Here is a 22,461-nt window from a genome sequence, read left to right on the forward strand (position 1 = left end):
ACAACCTTTAACTACTCCATTTATCACACAATGCCGTTTTACAGTCAATGTTTTTTAAACAACCACAAAAATTCCTTCATAAAATTCCACCAAACCAGGAGTGACAATGGATAGGTAACTACTGCTTGAAAGTAAAGTACATCTCTCCACAGGATAACTACTATTTCTGTGCATTAATTTAATATATGAGTTTTTAAAAATAGTTAATAAGACTTTCATTTAAAGAAACATTATTTTGCTCTCAAAAGCTTTATTTAAGAATTTTGGATGTGTTTGGAATGCCAGTACCACCCAAAGAGGACACAGTGAGGGGATAATTGACCTTGTCAGCTAAAAGCAGTCTTCCTTGGAACATTTAACTCATAGATGCAGTCAATTACCTTCAGGTAATGCCTGCTTCAGGGGTTTTATTGCTCTGTGCCTTTGAAACAAACTAGATTTACTAGCCAAGTTAGATCTATTTTGCCTGAAGTTTCAAAAGCATTTTAGCATAATTTTAGCAATATTAAAATTCTATCCAATTCTAGTACTAGGCTTTAAAAACAAAGCCACTGACATCTGTGTTTCAAAGCAAACAAATATTTATGAATCTTGCAAGTATTTTTGTCTATAACTGAATTCATTACTACGTATATTAGATTTATAGGATGAATAGCTAATTTTCACTTGTTGCATTGTAAGTGTACTGGACAAATTGTCTTTATACCTCATAATTGGTGGGGAGAGTCTTTGGTTTAAATCAGAAATCCTGGCAGAGTAAAAACAGGGCACAGAAGTGTGCTGTGGTTTATAACACTGTCACCAATGTGGTCTCTGCCCAGGAATCTTAACAGTTTGGGCTCAGTGCTGAGAAATCCCAGCTGATATGTCATCAGTAGAACTAAAAGAGAATATTGGGAGTATAAAGCCCATGCCTCACACATGGTGCCTCTGTCTAGTACTTGCTCAGCACAACTAAAAAACCCAAGTTCTTTTTTCTCCAAAGGAAGGACAGAAAAAGGCAGACAAATTCACATGGTTTGACTTCAGAAAAAAGTACTTTTGCTCCTTCTTTATTTCAACTCACATACAGTTAACCCTTTTTACTTTCTTTTTCCTTAACCTTTTTTTAATTTTCTTTTTCCCCTTTTTTGTAATTTGGCAAGAAATTGTAAATCTATGCTTAGTCTAGAAGAAACAGTCTTTACTGCACAGAAGAGACAATCAAATAAGCAACTGAATTAAGAAGGTACTGAACTTAATTGCTTATTACCAAGACAAACAATTCCTGTTAATGTAAGATCCCATTCTCATTGCAGCTAAAAAACAAAGCAAAAACATAGAAAGATTCAGAGGGAGCAAAAGAAACGTTCTACACTTGCAGAGAATCAGTGTATGGAATTGCAAGCAGTCCAATATTTTTTCATTAACTCCTAATTAGATAGTTCTATAAAGAAGAATGAGTACTGCTGGATTTTGCATCCTACTTCAAGTCCCCAGACACCTCTTGTATTGTTTATTTTCACAGAAGCAACAGGATTTAATTCTACAGTAATTACTTACCAATTTTCCTCCAGAACAGAAATATATTACATTTCCTACTAAATTGAAAATGGATTCTATCAAGTAGCTGCTGCCTTGCAACTAACGGATAAAAGAGCAAAGGGAAAATATTTTAAGAGGTTGCATTTATCTTTGAAAGGTGCTGAATCCAAAGCAACTGTTGGATGGGAAAAGTAGTGCTAAGAACTGAGAGCTTAGGCCTTTGTAAGATCAATACGAATCTTGTTCAATACTCACTGGACAGACTACAGTATCTATGTGCACCAGTTTCCATTATATATGAGAAACTTATATATACATATATATATTTGTATCTCTCAAGAAACCCCAAGTCATTCATGTTTTCCTAAGTTTGAGCATTAATATTTCAATTGACTTCTTCAGCTTCCAATTGTAGTGCACTCAACTGAAATCTACATCAAATGTCTAGCAATGTTATTTAAAAAAAAAAAAATTCGAAGTTTTTCCCAACACTGGAGTATTGGTGGTAGTTGAAGATATCTTGTCAAACTTTCAGGGTTGACCAAAAAGTCCTTTTTTTCAACATGAGATTAGAATATCAAAACTCCAAGCCTAAACTAGTGAACTAATCTAAAGAATGGAATAAAACCTCAAAGCGAATATGAGAGAAGCTAATGGAAAAATGAAAAGCACTCAAATGATTCAGTGAAAACACTGCTTTAAAAGTGCAGTCTTGAAAAATGAGGGACCAGGAGCCAGAGTTTTGTTGACAAAACAGTCATATTTTTCTTAAAACTGTCAAAGATTTTGACCAGTTTTAGCCAGTTACCAAAATTTTAAGTCACTATCAGTTTTAGCAACCCTATTTTTGAAACACATTTTCTGAAATTTTTTGAAAGAACTCAGTAGACGTTTTCCCAACCAACACTGCCTTTTAATTAATTTAATTCCAAAATGTCAGTGGTTACATCTGAAAATTTTAGTCAATACTTTCATTGAGGTTTATCTTGGTACACTTCATTTCAGCTTTCAGTGACTTCATGGTCATTTCAGGAGAGGAGTGCAGTGAGAGCAAAGTCGTCTCTGGAGGCAGATCCACCTCATTCTTTGTGGATGCAGCGAGCGCACCGTGCGCACTGCAGAGCACAGAAGCCTCTGTGTAGGGCTTTGGAGACAGCTTCTGTTGGCTGAACAACCCACACAGAAGGTGTTCTCACACAATCACAGTGTGGGGATCTCCAGGTCAGCTTTCTTGGAAAGCATGCTCAAATCCTGAATGCATACTAGTACATCTATCTGAGCAGCTCTGGGAACAGAAGGGGATCTCACCCTGTAGACTCTGAGCACAGCTAAGCTAGGTCATGACTGCTCCCATCTGGCCCACCAGAGGTCTACAGTTTTTTCAACTAAACTCTTTGGTACAACTTGTACATAAAGGTTAACTTTTGCTTCTAGTTGTAAAAGATGAGCTGTCAAAACAGCGAGTTTCAAGTTGTTCTTGCTCATTGCTTCATTACAGAATATGCTTAGAAAATACATGAAATTTTGGCCCTATAGACTTCACTCCCTCCTGAGATGCCCCAACACTGTTCACTTTTCTTGTTCAGTATGGAGGATGAGCCTTTGACGTCATACAAGTCAATTTCACATGTAATGAAGATTGGGCAGCAGTAACTTTCAGTGTGGAAATAAAAATGAAGTGCAAATTATTAGGCAATACTCTTGTCAATAGTAATAATATAAATAACTTTTTAAATCACTGCATAAAGAGAAACACACAAATATGACATACATTGTATCAACTGCACAAGAAACAACATGGACAATGAAAGCCTGCTGTTGGTGGTACTGCCCACTGCAACCGCTGCTATTTTGAGCACTACTTACACTAAAAATAATCTAAATCTTGCAGCAGAACTATTTTACTTGAATTTAGTCTTCATATGCAGTAGTATATAGTAAAGACTACAAATCATCATCATAGCTAAACCTACTGCAAGGTGACAGTTCAAATGTTACATATCCCTGCAATTTCTGAGGAGCAGTAGTGCAACAGAGCATTAGAGGAGCAACTGTCATCAACCAAAGTTAAGAAAAAAAATCAAGCATCTCATGGACAAGAGACAGAAGTTACTATTAAAATGAAATATGCCAGGAATTGTATTAATTCTTTTTGTTGTCTACATTCTCAGTTGTAGAAACAATAAAAGGTTTGGAATATAATTCTAACCATAAAGAATTAAGACAAAGTGCCTTTAAGCTATAGAACAGTTGTAAATTTTTTAAAACCTCACTGTAAGCTTCCTTCCTACCGAAGATGTGATTCAACCTTCCTCTCCTTTAGGTTGTCTCCATTATATCTAAGCATGATCCCCACGATTGAGCTAGTGATATACAGCCTCTTCATTTACCAAGGCATTTTTAAAGTCTTTCACACAGATGCCAAAGAACACAAGCTAAAGCAGGTTTGGCACTGTTAATCTGATCCTTTCCTGCCATCTAGGGGACACAAACTGGTGTGCAACTGGAAGACTGTCTTCAGTTATTTCCAGGAAAACTTTCCGTATGAAATGCTTATCTCTACCCAGCAAAACAAAAATCAACTTAACTGAAGAGTAGCACACCTACCGAGAAACTAACCTAACATAAAGCCTCATTCTCCTGCCTGCAGGACAGGCACATGCACAGTGTGGACAGCATGCAGCTTTTCTAGTGCACAATCCCCTAAGTAGCAAAATATAGAAACACTCAATGTTGAAAGATCATCAAGGTAATTTTAGAAAAAGTTGAAGGTTGTTCCAAGATGCCAGTTTCTATTGCTAGTGTTGGCATCATGGCCAGGTTTCTCACCCTGCTCTCCTCACGGTTGCCTTCCGGGCTCTTTCACAGGGCAGACTCTACAAAAGGAAAGAGCAAACTCAGCTAAATGCTAAACATAGCCAGATGCACAGACAAAAATCCATACAAGTATTTTCCCAGTCTTTTGTTTGGATTTGTTTTGTTCTTACTTTGAAAGGGAACAGTCCACTAAAACAAACACCCTTCACTGAAACAAACAAGACCCACGCTTCCCAGGGCTGAAACGATGTGACAGTCTCTTTAGGATCAAAGCTGGAGCTTCTCTGAGATGAAAGGAAGCAGGTGTCCAGCCAAGATGTTCTGCGAACTGGCTACAGCTGCACATGATGCAGGCCCTCATTCTGCCCCAGTGAACAGACTGGAGATGAAATGAAAGTGACAATGCTACACTACTGCAGTACCTCTTCAACACAGAGCACTCACAAACAAAAACCCCATCCAACTTAACAGAATAACTCAATTTTATTTTGACGGCAAGTATTTTGAGCAGCTGTGCCCAAGTCCTCTTCACCTTACTGAATGCAGTGTGTTTAAAGAGCTGGAAAGAATCCCTGCTTTGGGGATACTGAACCTCTTTGACACCTAGATAAAAAAGTAAAAAAACATAAATAAAAAGCCACGTGCCAACCCATTTACAGCAGTACAATATACATGTGCACAGGACACCATAATTTCTTGACCTTAAGGTGATTAACATTGTTCTTTGTGAGCAGCATATTAAACACAGAATACTTTCAAAATGCAAAACTACCTGCAAGATATTTACCACATTCAAATTAGCAAACATCATGCAGTATTTGGGAATGCAAAGACACACAGAATATTCTAAGGGACCCCTTAAAATATATTTTAATCAAATCACTTTCAGTTTAACAGGCTTTGAAGTTATTAAAAATAAGGCCCCCTAAAATTCCACACCAAGCCTTTCTTCTCCCAAAAATGGTAATAGTAAAAAAAACCCCACAGCAACAGTGCTGCAGGGAAACCAGTATTATCAATGGAAAACTGTTGCAGAAAATGGAGCTGTTAGGTGATAAAAATCATAGCAATTATCAGGAATGTTTCATTCTGTAAAGATACTCAAAGGTTTTAAGTGCTAAGAAATTAAAAGAAAACTTCAATTATTCTGATATTCTAATGTTTACAATCAAACCATTTCCTCCTAATGAAATTTATATGTATTACCTCAGATAAGACTGGATTTAGTAATCAAACTATAGATTTTCAAATAGTTTTAGCCAGAAAGCATTACACATAAAATCACACTTTTTTTTTTTTAACAATCAAAGTTAGTGCTCTTTGTAGGTATTCAGGAGTACATTCTGAATGACATAAAAATAAACCTGAAAATAAATCTAAATTGCAAACTGGAATTAAATCACCAAACAAGAAACATCATTCATACTATCATTTTATTTTTTCCTTTATAATTTGCTTCCCTAAGAGCAAAACAAATCTTATTTTCACACATTAAAACAGATGAACATCAGAGCAAACAGCTTCAATACCAGATTTTAACCTCGCTTTGCATCCGTAATTTTTTTTAATGCACTACTTTTTGCTGATTTTAATTATTTTCTGAACACTTTGACTTGACACTCAATGTAGTCTTAAATGTAACTTTTGCTAACTGGCATTAATACACAACTTCATTCAACCAATCACTGTTTCCACATGTATTCAAAGTCTTTCCAACACTTACGACAACATATTTGCTGATACTTTAAAAATTTCATTAAGTTTTATTTAAATAAAATGGAAGCAAATTGAAATTTACAAAGCTTAAGATTTTATTAAAGAAAACTCGGTGTGCTTTAATTTCCGGAACAAGATTTAACAAAAACATTTTGTCATCAAAGGCCTACAGTCAGTTTAAAAAATGGTTCTGGTAACCAAACTCCATGTGGCTTTTAGGCATGCAGAAGTGCAGAACAGTGCTTCTGGAAAACCTGCCAAGCATTTAGATACGTTGGGTACCTGACTGCTGCTGGGACTTTGCTAGGAATTGGGTGTCCACTATTGGTTTTGGTTTGTTTGGTTTTTTTAATCCTCATGAGGGGTTTTTTGGGGTGATTGGTGGTTAGGTTTATTTGATACCTAATGTCTCAATTAACACAGTGTCTTTAGATTTCTTTAGATTTAACTTAATTCCCTTCAAATTGAATTAACAGTTACTGGGTCCAGTCTTTCACCACCTGTTTTTCAGATTTCAGGTGAAGAAATCCAACTCAAACACCGTCAAAAGTCCTCTGCTCGTGCAAATAAGACCAAAAACAAAAATGAAAGCAAAATAATTTCTCTGCAACAGAATCTGAAAAGGTATGTGATAGTAGGTAAATAAAGGTCAAGATTAGCTTCACTCTGAAGTCTACAGATACAGCACCATGGTTTTGTTTATAAGTCTGGCTTCCCTTTTGGTTTTGCATTCATTTAGAAAACAGCCCTCTCACTAAAAGGTGAGGAAGGCTCATGTATACAGAATTTAAAATTGTAACAGAATTTAAAATTGTAACAGAATACAGCAAGTCTACACATAACACTGGCTGCTGTGATTCCAAATTTAATTACCAATTTACCTTTGAAAAGGTTTTGAAGTTCTTAATGACTATACCAGCACTTAGTAGCAATATTTTTATGCACTGTACAGAGATGTATCTTCAAGTAGAAGAATATCCTAGAACTACATACCACAGAAACTGAGACTGAAACAGATTTCTTTTAAGGCAGAAGTTCCATTGTGTATCAGATTAAAAGCCACCACAATATTAACTATAACTAATTCATTAGGCATGTTAAAATTTGCATTCATAACTATTAATTTTCGTGCTGGCTAGAACTCTACTAGTTCCAGGAAGTCCAGCTGGAGAGATACAGTTATCCTTTGAGGTTAAAGCTACGGCAGAGTAAAGTTAACCTAAACATTACTTTTAATTATTAAATAAAATGTGCTCATTTATGTTAGTAATTTATACAACTATTTAGAAAGAGGAAGTATGAAATATTGACAATGACAAAACAGATTTTAAAAAGCTATCATCGAAAAAGTTAGAATTCATATTCAGAGGAATTTCAATGCTTAAAAACAGATTCACATATGTTCATCCAGTTGAAGATTAGTGTATTAAAAAAAGTTAAGAAAATACTTTTGTGTTTCAGTTCAACTGCGCTTGATTCAAGCACAGCTTAGAGTTTGGCTGATATAAATTAAACATGGTCACTGCCTCAGCAGCCAAAAGTACAGAAAAATGTACATGTTCACAGGATAAATAGAAGTCTCTTCTTTTGGAGGAATTGAAAAAAAAAAGCAAAAAAAAAGCAAAAAAAAAAGCTATCTCACTCCAATACGGGAGGTCATCCACTCCAAGCCTTGGCATAACCTGAAAGATAAGAGACGTTATAATTGGTACTAGCAGTATTCCAGCATCTTGAAGGTATTTTCTACCTGTTTTTATGTGTCAAAGCAGCTACTTAAAATAAATTAGATCATCTGGAAATGGGATTGAAAGCTGAACCGAGCAAATAGTGTTTTAAACTAAGTCTACTTATGCTTTAGCCACATGAAAATGGTCAAGCATTCTATTTCATTGAAGCTTGGCAGTACTGCAATTTTTTTTTCCTTGTAAACCTAAAAGACACTATTCTTAAATGCTTACTCATAAGTACATGGAAACAAAAACCTTTTTATTTTTCTACAGAATGCTAGACCTTTACACACTAATACTAAAAGATAAAGGGCAGGTTATCCAGACTGAATTGTTTAATGAAAAGACAGCAAATCAAAAATTCTAAAATCACATTACAAAATTAAAAGTATGCTTATATTGAATACTAAGACTGCATGGGATCTAATCTGCTTCCTAACTCAATCTGCATCTCCATTTAAAGTCTTCCATTTCAGAAGACAGACTTTCCTTTGATTTTGTAGGGATCTAGTTACCTAGTTTATACCTCTTTGAGCTTTACCTTCATACAGTAAATCAGGGTTTAGCTATCCAAGAATTGCTAGCTTCACTCACACGGGGCTGATCCCCCCAGATTCCTGTCAGAATTGCTACCACCAGGGGCACAATGCGAATTGGCAACATCCAAATTAGTATGTTTTATGAATGAAAATCATGCAGTGATACCCACAGGGGCCACTGGAACATCTTGGAAGAGACAAGACTTTTTAATAGTAGGCAAGGAAAGATGTAGCATCATAGGGCTCATTGTTTCAAGCAGATCAAAATGGAAGACTCAGGTCACTGATCTAACTCTGGGAATGTTTTTTCTAAGTTCATCTCACTACTGTCACAATCTAAAGTATTCTAAATATTCACCCTTTTTTGGTTCACAATACAAAGAAGCAGCCTTTCCTTCAAATGTCAACATGGTTGAAGATCTTAATAAGTACATAAACTGTGTATTCAAAAGTGACTTTAGCAAAATTGGTAGCAGGAAAGTGGAGTTAACTCTTCGAACAAAACAATACAATCCAAACACCTCATGAAAAAAACCCCCACTTTGTTCTAACATATTGCACCCCAAGGAAGTTAATGCCACCATTCACTCTACAAGATATCTCCATGACATTAGACTATACTTCATGATAGAAAGTGAGGTAGATGCTTTCCTTCCCAAATACTCAGTTGGATTCGCTATTTTTGATGTCACAAGACCACATTATTGTAAAGGCTGTGTAACAGAGCCAAAAAAACCCTCTAAATATCACACATTACAAGACTGCCTTAAAAATCAAGATGAAAAATTAGTACACTTCACACCATACAAGCAAGTCATTGTCCAACTTGTTAAAAGGTATCCAAAAATGTTTTTTGGTCTTTACAGACTAAGGATCTAAGGCTAGCTCAGCATTCCATTTTAGTAATTGCTGGCATAAGGTATACATATTTCAAAATCAGCTATACTAGCCAGATACAAATTACAATTAAACTAAATATTTAATATTGGTAACAATTTTGTTTTATGACAGATCTATGTAACTTTTCATCAAAAACTATGCTTCAATGCTAATCAAAAAACCCAACCAACCAAATAAACCCCAGAACACCTCAACCTCCCAGCTTAGCAGCTTCCTGTAGTTTAGAATATAAAGGAAGAAAGAAGTAGCTTATTTCTTTAATACAGAAAGACACACAAGAGTAAGAGAGCAGTACAGAGAAAGACAGCTATGTCAACAGCTACATACTTAGATGGAGGGGTGGTGTTTGGTTTTTGATTTGGGGTTTTTAACAACAAATGGAAGAATTTCATATGAGTTTGGAGTCTGAGCTATGAGAAAAACCACAAGGTTCAATTAAGAAAATGAAAAATTTAAAATGTCCCTCTGACTGCAAAGTTCAGAAAATATGAACTTTCAGAAAATCCATGTTGGTGTCAGCAGGCTTCTAAATCAGTATTCTCATTTACCACCAATTGCCATACTAAGCACTTACCCTTCTCCTGTCAAAGCACAGCAGGACTGAATGTGCCATGGGTGATCCTTTATGGAGCTGAGGGTGAGGTATGCAGATATCTCAGCAGCTGTCATGCAGCCCTTCATGTCCTGCTTGTTTGCAAAGATGAGAACCGCAGCCTTCCGTAAATCCTAGAAATGATTTACAGTACTCGTAATAGTTATTATACAGAACTAAAAGGCTATTGTGCTAACTTCATTTCTTAAAAGAACTGTATCCAAGCTCATCTACAATTACACAGGAGCATGGAGTTTTAACTGACTTACTGCACTAAATACTCATTACAGTAAGACTGAAAAAACTAATTTATTCAGAAGTGTTCACCACCACAGAGAATCAAACTGTAATGTATTATATGAGTATCCTTTTGGTGTTGACCACATGTTCATACGTAACTAATGAAAGTCTTGTCAAAATACATTTTATAATGCTCTAAGCCAGTGGAATTATTTCTGGTTAAACATTCAAAGTCTTGCAATAAATACTATTCAAATGGAAAAGCCTGCTAGATATCACTCCCTTGAAATTGCTTTCAACTTCCTTAAAGAAGTTCTGTATTGATTAAAGCAGTAATAACTTAAGAAAGTTTTCTGAATTCTTTTAAGTTTAATCCTAGTGTTCCAAAAAGAGAGCTCTAATAATGCTGCATCAGCTTTAATAACTAATTAAAATTGTTTTGTTTCAGTATGGAATGTAGCATTCCAAACAGCAATGAGATGAACTGGAATGTATGGCTTTAAAAGTGCAGAAGGGTAAACAAATGTAATACTCAGGAAGCTGACAGTTGCAACTAAAAGTGTTTAATACAATTCAGTGCATATTAAATTTTGAGAATGTTTTTCTACCAAGAGAAAAAACAACCCAAACCAAAAAGGTTTATGATCTACAGCTGAAAATTCACCCCTAAAAGTAGTCCAGTCTAGGCCTACCAACTGTTTTCAAGAGATGGTAAATCACGATTACCTAAGAGCTTCAGACTGGAAACTAAAAAACTACATGGGAAAACTTCACCACAATAAGTAATTTTTCCAACTTTTTTGGTAGTGAATTTACTCCTTACTATTAGACCCAAACTACAATTAATAATAAACTGTAAATCAAAAACTCACTTATGTGAAACACAACAAGTCTCTCAGAGAAATGAACTTAACAGTATTACTTGCATTGTAATAAATCCTTTTCTTTCAAAAATGAGGGAGAATATTTAGATTTAAAACAACCTTAATTCAGCTTCAGAGTGATCACAAAAGGTTTTAACACACTTTACCTAAGCCAATGTACGAGTTAATTTAGGATGTTTGAGTGAGTTGGCCCAATTCTGAACAGTCGCCAGGACAACATATAATAAAAACAGAACCAAATAATTCTGAAGGAAAATGAACTGAAATTAATTTACCCATAGTATGATATATGCTCCTTAATTTTAAGGAACAGGATTAAAAAATAAATGTTTCTTTAAATTCTAGCCATTTAACTGAAACAGTCAGTGCAGTAATAGCTGGTTACATTAATATGAAGCGTAAGATATTCCACAAGTTCAGCATTTGCAACCTAAAGACTGATTTGATTCCAATCAAGCAAGTCCTATTAGAAGAGTGCTTCATAATAATTTTTCTGCTTATTTATAACTTACATGGTTTTAAAATGTGATCAACAGGCATACACATTCTCAGATTTTTTTTTCTGATGGCATTATTTTTGTTAACATAGGAAGCATGAAATGTTATTTGACTGTTCTCAACAAAACTATTATCCCAACTCCCCACCATACCTCATGAGCCAGCATTCTATAAAGTTCTTCTTTTGTTATAGAAAGTCGCTCTCTATCAATGCTGTCAACAACCAGAATGATGAACTAGAGAAAAACACCAATCGTATAGCATGTAAATATAAACTACAAATTACAGAAAGCACATTTTCAAGAGACCACTACCCCAAGTCTTCCTACAGAAGAGACATACACTTTCAGAGGACACTAGAAAAGAGAAAGTGACAAAAGGAGAAAAGAGAGACAGTAACAAAGGAGAATTAGAAATCATTGCTATAATTCTCCAACGTATGCTCCAAATCACTTGGCCTTATAAAATTAGAGGGATTCATTAACCATTGAAAATGACCACGAAGTATGAAAAACTTTGTCAATTTAATGCTGCTGTGACTTTGAGAAGCCCAGCAGATGAGGAACAGTAATGGAATTATTCATGAGGGAGGCTAGGATTAGCATAGTAAACAAATCTCTTTCTTCCTCAACTGTTTCCAGCAGGCAAAGCTTCTAAGTAAAGGGAAAGATCCTCTTTCCAAGTACTAGAAGGCACTGGATTTCAAACACTTACTAGATAGAATATGAAGAACATCCCAAAAGTATCAGGAAAAGAATATATACATCACTCCAAATTCCAAAACCAAAGATACTCAAGGGGTACATGCCAAGAACTTATTGCAGAAGTCTCTTTATCCTCATATGTGTCTTAGATGTAGCTGTACTTTTCCAGATAAAATAAAAAATTTGTCTAAAATACTAGAGATGATGGTTGAGATATCATCACCAGGCTTACAGTAGATCTAGGACGGATCACTGATCTCACCTCTCTTCAAGAGGAGTATAAGAAAAGATATAGAAAAAGGAAAAGATAAAAAAGGTAATTTTAAAGGAGGATGGAATACTTCTATAATGAGTATCTAGAAGAGGTCTCTGCTTTCAGAAGAAATGGTAAAAAATGAAGTCTATAATATCTTACATCAAGGTAGGTGTCTCAAAAAGAGTCCTCAGAGGTTATACGTGCCTTTTTGTATTGATAACCTCTTGGCCTCAATAAGACTGTCATAAAAAACAAACCCCAAAAGTAAACCAGTGCTGAATTCTACTCCAACCTTTCCAGCAACAGCAGCTGTGCCAGTACCTCAAAAACAGTGCACAGCAAGACTTTCCTTCCTTCTTTGGATAAAAGCTACGAGCTGATGAGCTTTTAAAATACTGCTGCCTAGGCCTAGAGAAAGTCTCATTCCTCATCCTTAATTATCATTATTTCAAAACCATTTCACACTGGATGTACAGAAGTCCAGCTGACCAATACAAATCATCACAAAATTTGCAAATTACATTGCAAAATTTTCTTTTTAAACTACTTAAAAAAAGCAAGTAAAAAATCTGATCTAAAATGTATTTTTTTATCATTTGATTGCCTAGGAAAAAAGTCTTAATTTCACAGTTTATGGCATAGATCAAATAGCATTACTGTATACAGAAAAAATACTTCAAATGTTACCAGAAAAACGGCTGCATACCAGAGATACCCTACACTTTCTGAGTTTATTCTTCCTCAATAAAATTTAAAATCAATACAGCTGCCATCTTTACAGAAGTCTACCAATATTCCTAATAAATGAATATAATTTCAAACAAACTTATTCAATTTGCAGATTTCAAAACATTGTCTCATACCTCTGTGTTTGAATAATAGGTATTCCACGACGACCGTAATGATTCTTGCCCTCCAATATCCCACATTAAGAAATGAGTGTTTTTCACCACTATTTCTTCTACATTGCTTCCTATGGTTGGAGAAGTATGAACCACTTCATTCATTAAGCTAAAGGAAGCAATATCATACCATAAGGACCAATCAGCAAAATCCACAAGGCTTGTTACAGCTGAATTATAACATTTTTTTTGTAGAAAAAGTAAATATGTGTAACTGATTAAAAATATTAAAAATTTAGGCATATTTTAAAAAAGCTATATGTTTGAACTTTAGAAAGGAGTCATGCTTAAAGAAATCAGCAATGAAAAATAAGCACATAAAAGGCATAACAAATGGATAAGCATCTGTGTTTTAGGAGGACTGTCTTTTTAAAGGACATTAACAGACACTTAAAACACACTTGTTTTAAAGTAGGAGCTACCATTCTCAAGATCCCAAATATAACCCCCAAATATAAATATAAATATAAATTGGAATATAATGTTATCAAAGCACTCTACTTAGTCACTCAATATTAAATCCCAAATGACTGTTTGGTTACAAAGCCAAAAAAAATTTCTGAATTTTCTGAAAATTTCTCAGTTTCACCTTTATGCTTGCTCAAAAATGCTTATAAATAAAAAGTCTTTTTGGAAAGCATACTATGCTGCTTTGATATCCAGATATATGGGTATTAATTTAGTTACACCTTCCTCCTTTTCCACAGTTACAATAGTAATTATGGTCCTAACAACAGTCTTGAATTTATCATGGCTATTCCTGTAATGCTGCCAAGATTTGGGTGCAATGATGCTATTGAAAATGAGAATGCTAGGACCCGGGCAAGAGGAAATATTATTTTTAGGAATTCTCTATCACAAGTTTTAGACACTGGAATTGAGAAACATTTGGAAACATTTTTGGATTTTTGCAGAGCAGCTAGAATTTCCATTAATTTAAAAATCACGCTCTTTCCTGCAGTTACTGGCAACAGGATTATTTCTATGCTTACAAATTGAGACAGGCTTTCATGGCAAAAAAATTAAAGTTCACTTTGTGCTTGATGTACAATTTTGTTATTCAATTTACAGTGCAGTTTTAAAGCACAGCAGTTTCTTCACTTATCCTTTAAATATTTACTCTGCCTAGAACAACTAATACCATTAATGTATGAAGTGTGATTTGCAACTTAAGAGATTCCACAAGGTTACAAAGCTGAATTTTCCATGATTAAACAGTGACAAAATACAAACAGAAAAGCAACTAGCTCATATACTTACAACTGGTAAAGAATAGTAGTCTTTCCAGCATTATCAAGTCCCACTATGATTACTTTGTGCTCTGCATACACAAAAAAATTAAAAAAAAGACAATAAATTAGTGGAAACAGCAATAATTATAATTCTGGTTAATCACTCTCCCTTACTGAAGAAAGCAACTGCTTGTTTCTCTTATTTCAGTATGTTACACAGATTAGTGGTATCTTCAGGACAGAAAAAAAGCCAAAGAAAACCACAAAGCCTCATCTTCTCTTGAGACTACAGTTTCAGAAAAGGCAGCACTGGAAATCTAATAAAGGTACAGTTACTAATGATTACTTCATTTACAACATCTAGTTTTAGAAAGAAAAGTACAATGAAAAAATATAATTCATAGCAATGAACACCAACAAACATCCAAAGACCGCAAAAGATACTATCCTAACATTCAAGGCTCAATAATAACCATTTGTTAAGGTACCATCATCATTCACACAGTAAAACCTGAGAGGAAACTGTATTTTGAATAGGACACAAATTCTAACTTTGCAACTTCTGAGCTGAAAAGTCACAGAATGATGGAATAGTCAAGGCTAGAAAACACTTCTGGAGGTCATCTGGTTGAACCTCTTTGCTCAACCAGGCCCATACAGCCAGTGGCCTAGGACCATGTCCAGTTGGGTTTTTAATATATCCAAGATGGAAACTCCACAGCCTCCCTGGACAGCTTGGGTCATTGTTCAGCCACCCTCACAGTGAAAAAGTGTTTCCTGATGTTCAGAAGGAACTTCCGTGTTTCAGTTCATGCCCATTGCCCAGTCCTGTCATTTGCACCACTAAGACAAGTCTGGCTCTGCCCTCTTTGCACCTCTTTTTCTCATATGTGAGATGCTCCAGTCCCTTAATCACCCTTGCAGCCCATGACTGAACTCTCCCCAGTACGTCCACGACTCTCTTGTACTGAAGAGCCCAGAACTGGACACAGTACTCCAGGTGAGGCCCCATCAGTGCTGAGTAGAAAGGAAAGATCACAGCCCCCAACCTGCTGTAAATTCTAGCATACAGAATAGTGATCTTGCAATTGCTGCAATGTTATTTTTTTCCAGGCACAGAGGAAGCAAAACAGAAAACAAACAAACAAAACCAGCAAAACAGTCCTCCAGAATTTATATGCTTCTCTGTAAATAATCCCTCTTAGAATTTCAAATCCAGTAGCACAACCACTTAGGATGGTGGTTCTTTTGCTACATGTGTGAAGTTACAACATACTGATCCAATTACTGACAAAGAAAGCAAATCAGTTCAGAGGGAAGAATCTGCAAATGGATACATAAAAATTCTGTGAACAAGCTCACTTTTAAAGAGATAATATTTACAATTCTAGGGCCCTTATTCCAAAGCAAAACATGGTTCACAGTTTAAAGACTTCCTACAAAATACCACATTTGATGTACAGAATCCAGTAAGTTACTAGAGCAAAAGATCTATCATAAATATCAAATTGGTGGGTATTTTTCCCCCACAAGCGGGTGGTTTAAGGAAGGATTGAAGTGTTTTGGTTTAAAATCTATTTATTTATAGTAACCTACATCTTTTTATACTGAATATTACTGTAATAAACATTCTCCTGTATGGAACTTTTGTAAGTTTTGCTATGCAATAGGGTTATAACAGATGATAAAATCTGTTTCTTTGTGCCAATTCTCCTACTACTGCATCGTGTCAATACATTCTAAGGAAAGAACATTTCCTGGCTGTAAATACAGGACTACTTTTAGCCCCATTAACAGCAGCATCAGTAATTAATGACCTTTCCCAATACATAAATAGTATGAAATCCTCTATTTTCAATGCTAACAAATCATGCCTAGCTTGGCTGTCCATCTCTTCTTCAAATTTAGTTAAATTTAAACAGCTTTCAAAGGTCAAACAGAAATACCCTTCTGTTGTTTTCAAACCAGACATGTCAACTATAGCCAGGAAGAAGATGATTCTACTTTTGCAGCATTCTGTTTGAGTTATTTTCAAGAAAGAAAAGAAATTCCAGTCAGGAATTACTCTGCCCTCTCATCTTCTTATCAGAATACATTGTCTTAGGCATGAATGATTGGAGTGTTGGATGATACAACATCACACTACTTGAAGTAATGAAGAAAAAACCTCCATTGAGATGACTGCTTTTAAAAGCCACTGAAGTGTGAATCAGCACTAACTCGAAAAAAAGGCACAGCTTATCTGTGTTACTTCATGGTCAAATGGTGTTTCATACAGTGATTGAATAAGCACAAACAATAAACAGTCACACAAGTGTTAATTAATGATGATCTTGTCACGAAAATAGTAAGGTGAAATCATGGGTATCTCATACAAGTAGCAGATTCCAGAACTACAGTAATGGAAAACTCATCACTTACAAACATATTCGAAAGTTGAATTTCTGTCTAGTTTGATGAAAATACAGAAAATTTACACATAGATGTGCATTAGAGGAAAAACATGAGAGCTTAAAAACTACCAAACTAAGACACAACAGAATTTTAGCAAGACAATTACTTGTTTACAAGCGCAGCTAGTAGAAGAGAGATGTCACATTTAGGAAGAAGGACAGTTACGGGGTAAACCATAGGCAGTGATTTATTTGTGTTCTGTACTTACAGACTAACCAAAGTTTCTCCCTTTCACTGGCTGGTATTCAAACTCAGTTTAGGTTGTATTCATGAATATCTTCCCAGTCCACCATGTTCTTGGCAAAAGAAGAAGAAAATCCATAACAAAGTTAAGAGAGCAGAAGAGAAGAGTCTTTATTAATCAGGCAGGAATGGGGAGGGAAAGTAGAAAAAGTAGGCATATGGGGGAAAAAAAGAAAAGACAGTATTAGACTACTCCTTAAAAGAATCCAATGACTTTTTGGTTTTATCAACCATTTCTAGCATACTGTTTAAAAAAAATAGTATGTAATACTGTTAAAAAAAATCCCTAGCAGTTTAGCATTACAAAAACACAGGACAGTGAAGATTATCTTCTTGCAGATGTTAGAAGAAAGACATAATATGCTCTTTTCTTCCCTTACTCATCTATATTTCTCTGTTGTAAAACAGCCCAAAACTGAAGATTCATTTCTCCCAACATGCCTTTTCCTCTTTTTTGCAAAAGGTAAAAATAAAAATGAAAAAAATTCTAAATACTTTAATGATGAGTCTTCTAACCTATTTGGAGAAAATGACTACTGGAATGGGTACCAATACTTTCCAGGCTGTGAAACAAAACTTATCTGGTTCCAAAGAGCAACAATCTTGGAGGCCTCAGAGTTGAGGACAGAATGCTGAAGGTCATAATTATGAAGACGTAATTCTGAAGTTCAAAGAGGTTTCAATACAAAGACTCATTTTGTACACTAAGAGCTACCTTAGAATCTTCTCTGAAGCACAAAATAACTGCTAAAATGCATCTTGTATCTCCAGACCTCCAGAGCAACCTGCAAGACTCTGAATAATTACTGTTCCAAATATAAGTAAACCCCAGATTTGTATGCTTCTTAAAGAATTCTATCAGGCACATACAAAAAAATAAGGTATTGACAAATGTCAGTTACCTTTATCAGGGTTGCTGACATTCACTTCCATTTTTTAACCCATAGTTTTATTAAGAGCAGTCTTGATAACACTGATGGAATGATAAATCCAGCAAGTTTTACTCAGACATATGTTAACACAGGCACTAACTTAATTGCTCCACCATCTATTCACACTACTACATGTTGCTTAGAAGAATGTGCCACTTGACTACTGAATCATAGCTTCAGCTGGTCATTTGTGAATTCTTGATTTTTTTTTAACTTCTAAAAGTAAGTTACTAATAAAAGTAAATTCAATTTGAACTTAGATCACTAAGGTCACCAGGTCATGCTTCAGGGCATGATATTTTAAATAAAAACAATATTCGGGCAGTATTTTTGGTCAATTAAAAAAAAAGAAAAGGAAATATTATCAGGAATCCATTAGAAAGTCACATAGAAAAATGACAAAAGTCTATTTTAAAGGCCATTGTTTCTCTTACAAGTAAACATATCTCTATTTCAGTTCACATCATTCAATTACTATTTGATTATGAGACAATATATATTGAGAGCTGAAAGACTTAGGCACACCTCATCCCCCATGCTCTACTTGATAGAACACAGATGGAACTTTTCAAATCTTTGCTTTGTTTTTTGTTTTTCCTTTTGCCAGTATCAAGTGCTGCAGACTATCACACAACTAGCCATGAGAACTGATACCATGCTCCTCACATAGTGGAACCTACTTGCACCTTTGGAATACTCCTTCTATATAGCCAAAATCAATGTGTAAGTTAACGTCTTGGTCTGCTCAACAAGGAGCTTCACAGGACAGCCTGTGAATTCTCTAAGGAGTTGTCAAGATTTGATGTAACTAGAAGAGCAACCAAAATCAACTCAGAAATTACTATGCTTTATTAGTAGTAACGATATTATTTAGCGAAAATAGGTGTGTAGTTGGAGAATAATTTTCCATTAGGTCAAAAGTTTATGTTTGTAGCAAATTTTCTAGAATGAAATTTCAAATTTGGCCATGAAAAAAAGCTCACTTTCTTTTCTGTGGTTACCACAAGAAGAGGTAAAAAAAAAAAACCAAAACACCAAAAACCAAACCCAAAACCAAAGCAAAAACCAAACAAAAGATAACTCCAGCACTAAACCAAGATCAGGACACACCCTAAGAGCTTCTTGTTGGGATAAAAGCCAAAAATTAAATATTTCATGGTATTATCTCATCTATTTTAACTGTGAGACTAACCTTTCATTAATGCATCCGAATGCACTAGGTTTGCATGGTGAGATTTCGATAGTGAAGAGGGTTACACAGTGCTTTCTGTGAGAAACTTCTAGAAGCTTCTCCTACATTTATGTAGCCAATGCCAGGCAAGGCCATCAGCAACAGGTGTAATGCCTCTGGGATAACACATTTAAGACAGGAAAAGGTTATTGCACAGATGCAATTACGAACAGAGAAAAGAGGAGTGAGAATATATGAGTAAAAACAACTCTGCTGACTCCAAGGTCAGTGCACAAGGAGGGAAAGGAGGTTCTGCAGGTGTCAGAGATCCACCTGCAGCCCATGGTGAGGACCACATCGAGGCAGCTGTGGCCCTGCAGCCATTGAGGTCCATGGAGGAGCAGAGATCCACCTGCACCCCATGGAGGACCCCATGCCAAAGCAGGTGGATGTCCAAAGGTGGCTGTGACCCCACTGGACACTCAGGTTGGAGCAGGCTCCTGGCAAGAACCTGCGGACCCATGGAGAAGAGTCCGCTCTGGAACAGGTTTGCTGGCAGGCTTGTGACCTCGTGGGGGATCCCTGCTGGAGCAGCCTGTCCCTGAAGGACTGTGCCTCATGAAAAGGACCCATGCTGGAACAGTTAGTGAAGAATTGCAGAACTTGGGAAGAACACACACTGGAGAAACCCATGAAGGACTGTGTCCCATGGGAGGGATCCCACACTGGAATAGGGGATGGAGTCCACCCCCATGAGGAGGAAAGAGTGGCAGACAAGTGATGAACTGACCACAGCCCCAATTCCCTGTTCCCCTCCTGCAGGGAGGAGGTAGAGAACTAAAAATAAAGTTAACCCTGGGAAAAGAGAGGGAGGAGTCGGGGGGAGATGTTTAGAAGATTTGGTTTTATTTCTCGTTAACCTGTTCTGATTTGACTGGGAATGAATTATATTACTTTCACAAATTAAGTCTGTTTTGCCCATGATGGTAACTGGTGAGTGATCTCTCCCTATCCTTATTTCAACCCAGAAGCCTTTTGCTGTATTTTCTCTCCCCCTGTTCAGCTGAGGAGGGGAGTCACGGAGCTGCTTTGGTGGGCATCTGGCATCCAGCCAAGGTAATTCACAATAAAGAATAACTTTTCTTCCAGGAAATAATATACAATAACAAATACAATGTGTTTTCCTGAAGATAAATATTGACATCATAAGCTACTATACAGGCAAATACTAAAAGCCACCAGTTATCTCCTGATCAGTTTTCTGCTTATAGGTCTCTTTGGAGTCTTAGGAACACTTCATGGAAGGAAAGGAGTTGCAGATTGCACTGTTTGATGAAAACAAAAAAAATATTTTTCTGGAGAGTAGGGAAAACATTGAATCTTACCGAATAGGTTTGACAGTTCAGGAAAATAAGAAATTAGCAACAAATTCAGAAGACTTTGTTAGAAGACTTCAGGAATGATGTGATAAGATGGTGTATGCATGAGAAAAATAAATGATCTGGGATTGGGTCCAAATCCCATCCTATGAAAGACAGTTTGATACACAGATGTCAACGTGCACACACACTGAGGCTTTGCTCTGGTATCTACAGAACTAGAATGGCTTATGAGCAACCACAGGAACAAAATTATGGAAGTACACCAGGTGTATCTGCCTCCAAAAACTTGCAACAGAGTGTTGCACAAAAAAGTCTTATGTGCATCAAGAACTTTAAAGTGGAAATGAGGTACACATTTGGAAACTTGATGAGAGAACAATTAACAGTAACATCATTTTGCCTGCTCCAAGCTCAGGGCCTCAAGGAAAAAGAATATAAACTAAAAATTCCTTAACTATTTAATTTCCTAACCAGAGATGGCTAGGTAAACAAAAAAAAAATTTTTTGAACAAATTAACAGAAAACATAATTTTCTATTTTTATGATAACCATCTGAGGTAAAAGTGGTGGCAGATGCAAATTCTGAACTCTGGATTAGAACATGAGCCATCATTGGGGGGCTGGATGAACTGGGCAGGAAAGCATGGAAAGCGATACTATCCCCTTACGACCTTTTTATTTTTGTCTGGAGAAGTGATTTTCTTGGGTCACTAACTGTATTTAACTAGCATCATTGCCAAAACACAAACAGAATTTTTACCTCGAAGGCCCCTACATGTTTGGCGTTCTTCTTTTCCTTTTAATTAAAGACTAAAATAACATGATTTTAATAACAGATCCCGACTTAAAAAGCAGGATCGGCGAAGTCAAAAAGGACCGTCATCGTCCATCAAAGCTTCAGCAGTCCGGGCCGCCGTGGATGCCGGGCGCGCACCGCCTGAAGAGCTGCCCGGGGCAGACGACGCGTTTAACGCGGCCGGGGAGGAGGGGGAAAGGAGGGACCACCTCGGGAGCTGAAACAAAGCGACCCCAAGCATGAGGCGCCGCGGGTCCAGCGCTCACGGCGCGGCACAAAGCAAAGCTCAACTTTTGGCTAGGCGGGCCTTCAGAGGAAGCCCGGCGAGCGGCACCGGCACCGGCCCCGAGCCCCCGCGGCCCCCGCAGCCCCCGGGCTCCACTCGCCGCCCGCCCCGTCGCCGGCTCGGGCCCAAGCGCCCACCTTGGCTACCGAAGAGGCTCCACAGCTTGGCGAAGATTAGGCCCATGCCTGGCCTCGGCTTCCCGCCGAGTGCCCGGGGCACCCCGAGCTCACCCAGTCGGCGGCGACAGCAGCAGCGACTCCCTCCGCGGAGGCTCCCGCAGCGGCCCCGCGGCAGCGCCGAGCAGGCGGGCACAGCGAGGGGGCGGGCACGCGGCGCCGCCCCGCCCCGCCAACGGCCCGCGCGCGTCACCGCGGTGTCACGGCGGGGGCGGCGGGCGCGGCAGCGTGGCTGCGCCGATAGTTGCGAAGAGGCAGCAGGGCTGCTGGAAAGCCGAGGTGTCTGGGGTCGGGAGGACGGAGCCGCCCCGCACGGGACGAATGCCGCGAGGAGAGCTTGGCCCCCGCCGGGGTGGCCGGTGCCGGGGTGGGAGGCGCTGGCAGAGCGCCAGTCCCGTCCTTGTGTCCTTCAGCCCGGCGGTGCTATGGCCGGTCCACGGCCTCTGCTGTTGGGAAGGGTTGAGGATTTCAGGGCAGGCAGTGCTCTCGT

General features: G+C 37.3%; 1 protein-coding gene across 3 annotated transcripts; it reads right to left on the reverse strand.

Annotated features, from left to right (window-relative positions):
• Positions 1-4,808: 4,808 nt before the first annotated feature.
• Positions 4,809-22,074, reverse strand: ARL5B (ARF like GTPase 5B). 3 transcript variants are annotated; one of them, XM_082281788.1, is made up of 8 exons: positions 21,933-22,065; positions 17,194-17,281; positions 14,560-14,620; positions 13,261-13,408; positions 11,590-11,673; positions 9,798-9,949; positions 7,700-7,739; positions 4,809-4,944 (listed from the first exon to the last, which is right to left on the reverse strand). In XM_082281788.1, the coding sequence occupies exons 4-8, from the start codon at positions 13,402-13,404 to the stop codon at positions 4,870-4,872; spliced, it is 495 nt and encodes a 164-aa protein (XP_082137914.1). In that variant the 5' UTR covers positions 13,405-13,408; positions 14,560-14,620; positions 17,194-17,281; positions 21,933-22,065; the 3' UTR covers positions 4,809-4,869. The 3 variants fall into 3 exon arrangements, with proteins under 3 accessions (XP_082137914.1, XP_082137912.1, XP_082137913.1); XM_082281786.1 differs by lacking the exon at positions 17,194-17,281 and having other exon boundaries at positions 21,933-22,074; XM_082281787.1 differs by lacking the exons at positions 4,809-4,944; positions 17,194-17,281 and having other exon boundaries at positions 5,929-7,739; positions 21,933-22,074.
• Positions 22,075-22,461: the final 387 nt, after the last annotated feature.

This window comes from Coloeus monedula (assembly GCF_965178545.1).
Source record: "Coloeus monedula genome assembly, chromosome: 1".
Lineage (NCBI taxonomy): Eukaryota > Metazoa > Chordata > Aves > Passeriformes > Corvidae > Coloeus > Coloeus monedula.

Bases quoted from the DNA above. Each gene is read 5' to 3' on its own strand.
- ARL5B (XM_082281786.1), bottom strand. From the start codon at position 21,978: ATGGGCCTAATCTTCGCCAAGCTGTGGAGCCTCTTCGGTAGCCAAG. The intron at 9,950-11,589 runs GTATGGTGGGGA...AATCATTTCTAG, and splicing joins ATAGAATGCTGGCTCATGAG to GATTTACGGAAGGCTGCGGT. The intron at 4,945-7,699 runs GTGAGATAGCTT...TTTTTTATCTAG, and splicing joins GGATGACCTCCCGTATTGGA to GTGTCAAAGAGGTTCAGTAT.